We start from the raw sequence: 2358 nt of genomic DNA, 5'->3' as shown, positions 1-2358 counted from the left end.
TACAATAAAACAATTTTCTACAAACTTTACACAATTGCAGGGAAATTTTTTTAACTCATTTGTACGATTTCTCTTACAATGTTCAGCAGGAAAATAGAAACTGGACAAAATATCATCTATCGTGTGATATTATCTTAGGGCTATTATTTATCATTGCTCAGTCGTGTGTAGAGACCTGTTGTACTGCACAGGGAATCCTTACTCTGGATGTATGAAAAGTCTCTGATCATTCCTGGGAAAGAATGTGAGTCCAATGGTGGACGCAGGGTCAACAGAGGCATCAGTCCTGATGTCACGTACGGGGACATGAATCCACCCAGACCACTGCTAGCAGAGGAGTAGGCCAGACGCAGGGGGCTCACACCGAGGTGAGGACTGAGCCCATAGAGGCTGTCCCCACCAGGAGCCGGGTGGACGTGGAGAGGGGAGAAGGCGGACTTGGTCCCTGCAGAACCGAGAGCTCCCGGCAGTCCGGCTGCAGGCTTGAACACTGAGCTCTGCAGACGAGACGGCGACGAACCGCCAGTGTCGGTTTTCTTCTCCTTAGAGTTCAGGACCAGCTCGATGGATTTCACAATGTCCCCTTTACATGTTCTCACCATGGACTCCAGGGCGTCCCGCTTCTTGTGGGGGAAGATCTTGGCCATGATGTCAGCAGGGTCACGGTCCAGATTCGGGAAGTCTTTGGGCTTCTCTGACTCACTGCCGGACTCTGGGTCAGAGGACGAAAGCGACCCCTGAGGACTCTGAGTGTTATCTGAGAGTTGATCAGATGGCGGTGATGGACTTCCACTATCACTGGCGAGTGAAGAGCTGTTGTCCTTGCTGGGAGACAGATCCTTTCTGTCACTTGGAGAGGGCACCCGCGCATTCAGGGGCGTGAAGAGTGGCTGACCCAGAAATCCACTGCAAATGCTGTATTTGCTCACTTTGCCATCTGAAACACAGGGGGAAAAAGAGGAGTTTAATAAGTGAAGTGGAAGGTACTGCTACTGTGGCCTTGGATTAGGACAGTTTCACAAATGTGCTAAATGTATACAAAACAAAATAAGATCTGTTTATTTGAAAGTTATTTTAACAGTCACATTTCAATTCTTATTTAATGCCTCCTCTTGCTCATATCTAAGTTCGGAGCAGATCTCATGCACACTCACTGCACAGCTACTTTAACGATAAACGAAAAATAAATAGTCTTATATTTCCTCTCTAACTCACTCACCTCTGCACCCAAAATAATAATTGTAAGGCCTCGAACACCCTTGAACTGGCACTGCTGTGCCATTCTGTCCATGTGCGCAAAATTCTTAATCCTATAATATATACTTTACGCAACTTGTACGCGTTGCTTGGAAAAATATTGCCATGGTAATAACCCAAAAAAAATATACAATCTGTGTAGTACGAAGTTATAATAACTTCAGGTTATGCTTAATAATTCAGAATATCCGTGTAAAACCCACCTTCTTTATGGTTCTGAGCGCCAAAAACGTCAAAACATGGAGCTGGTGGCGTGTTGCCGCTCGCCGCTGGCACTCCGCGCCCTACCGCCGGGCCCTGACTGATCCCCGCCTGCCCTCCGATGCCTGGGCCAGGGTACACGAGTCGAATCTCCCGCGCTTCGTTCTCCTCCTGAGCCTGCTGCCTCCTGAGTGCCACCTGCGCCGCCATCACCCGCTGCCGCTCCGCGATCAGGGTGCACTTTGCGCACACGCAGTCTCTCCAGCGACAGAACCGCTTGTGGCCCTTCAGCGCCGAGACTACGCCGTGGTTCCGACACCGGGCGCACTTCGGGGTCCTCGGGTAGCCCCTCTCCAGCGCGGGGTTGCAGGCACGGAGAAAAAGAGGCGGGTGACGCAGGAGGGAAGGGGCCATCGGGAGGCCTCCAAGCGGCCCGGCGGGGTGTCCAGCCATAGTGAGCGGTCTGATCCTGCTCTCCATCCAAAATTAAAGACTTGAACTTCTCCAAAGCGGATGAGCAGTTGGTAGAAGGCCTTTCTGTGGGGCTGAATACTCTATTGTGCGCTGGCACTCCGAGACAGCGCTCCTTAAGAGTCCCTTCACCAGGTGGTTTGACATGAAACCCAACACCCTCGTCACACCCCTTTCCGCTCAAGACTCCTAATACCCTATCATGTGTATTTGCGTCCGTGATTAGTGAGGGGCTAATCTGATGCAACTGAACCATTCATGTAGACCTGCCATTGAAAATATGTAAGCTTTTTTTAAATATTCAAAAATGTCCTAAGCTGGAAAAAGATTGATTTGCATTGGAGTTTTGCTTATGATGGTTACATTCTATATACCAGTGTGTTACAAACCAAGCATAAAATAAATGAAAGAGGAGGGAGGAGGGGGGAG

The 2358-nt window shown here is 49.5% G+C and overlaps 1 protein-coding gene across 1 annotated transcript; it reads right to left on the bottom strand.

Annotated features, from left to right (window-relative positions):
* LOC103480659 (doublesex- and mab-3-related transcription factor A1) lies at window positions 1-2080 on the bottom strand. Its single transcript, XM_008435688.2, has 2 exons — window positions 1461-2080; window positions 1-937 (listed from the first exon to the last, which is right to left on the bottom strand). Exons 1-2 carry the CDS (start codon window positions 1936-1938, stop codon window positions 144-146), a joined length of 1272 nt encoding a protein of 423 aa, XP_008433910.1. The 5' UTR covers window positions 1939-2080; the 3' UTR covers window positions 1-143.
* Between the last annotated feature and the right edge of the window lie 278 nt (window positions 2081-2358).

Source organism: Poecilia reticulata, linkage group LG18, assembly GCF_000633615.1.
Source record: "Poecilia reticulata strain Guanapo linkage group LG18, Guppy_female_1.0+MT, whole genome shotgun sequence".
Classification (NCBI taxonomy): Eukaryota; Metazoa; Chordata; class Actinopteri; order Cyprinodontiformes; family Poeciliidae; genus Poecilia; species Poecilia reticulata.
The sequence above is the reverse complement of the archived record's forward strand: the minus strand, read 5'-3'. Positions and strand labels throughout refer to the sequence as shown.

Bases quoted from the DNA above. Each gene is read 5' to 3' on its own strand.
- LOC103480659 (XM_008435688.2), bottom strand. From the start codon at position 1,938: ATGGAGAGCAGGATCAGACCGCTCACTATGGCTGGACACCCCGCCGGG. The intron at 938-1,460 runs GTGGGTTTTACA...CCTGTGTTTCAG, and splicing joins CGCTCAGAACCATAAAGAAG to ATGGCAAAGTGAGCAAATAC.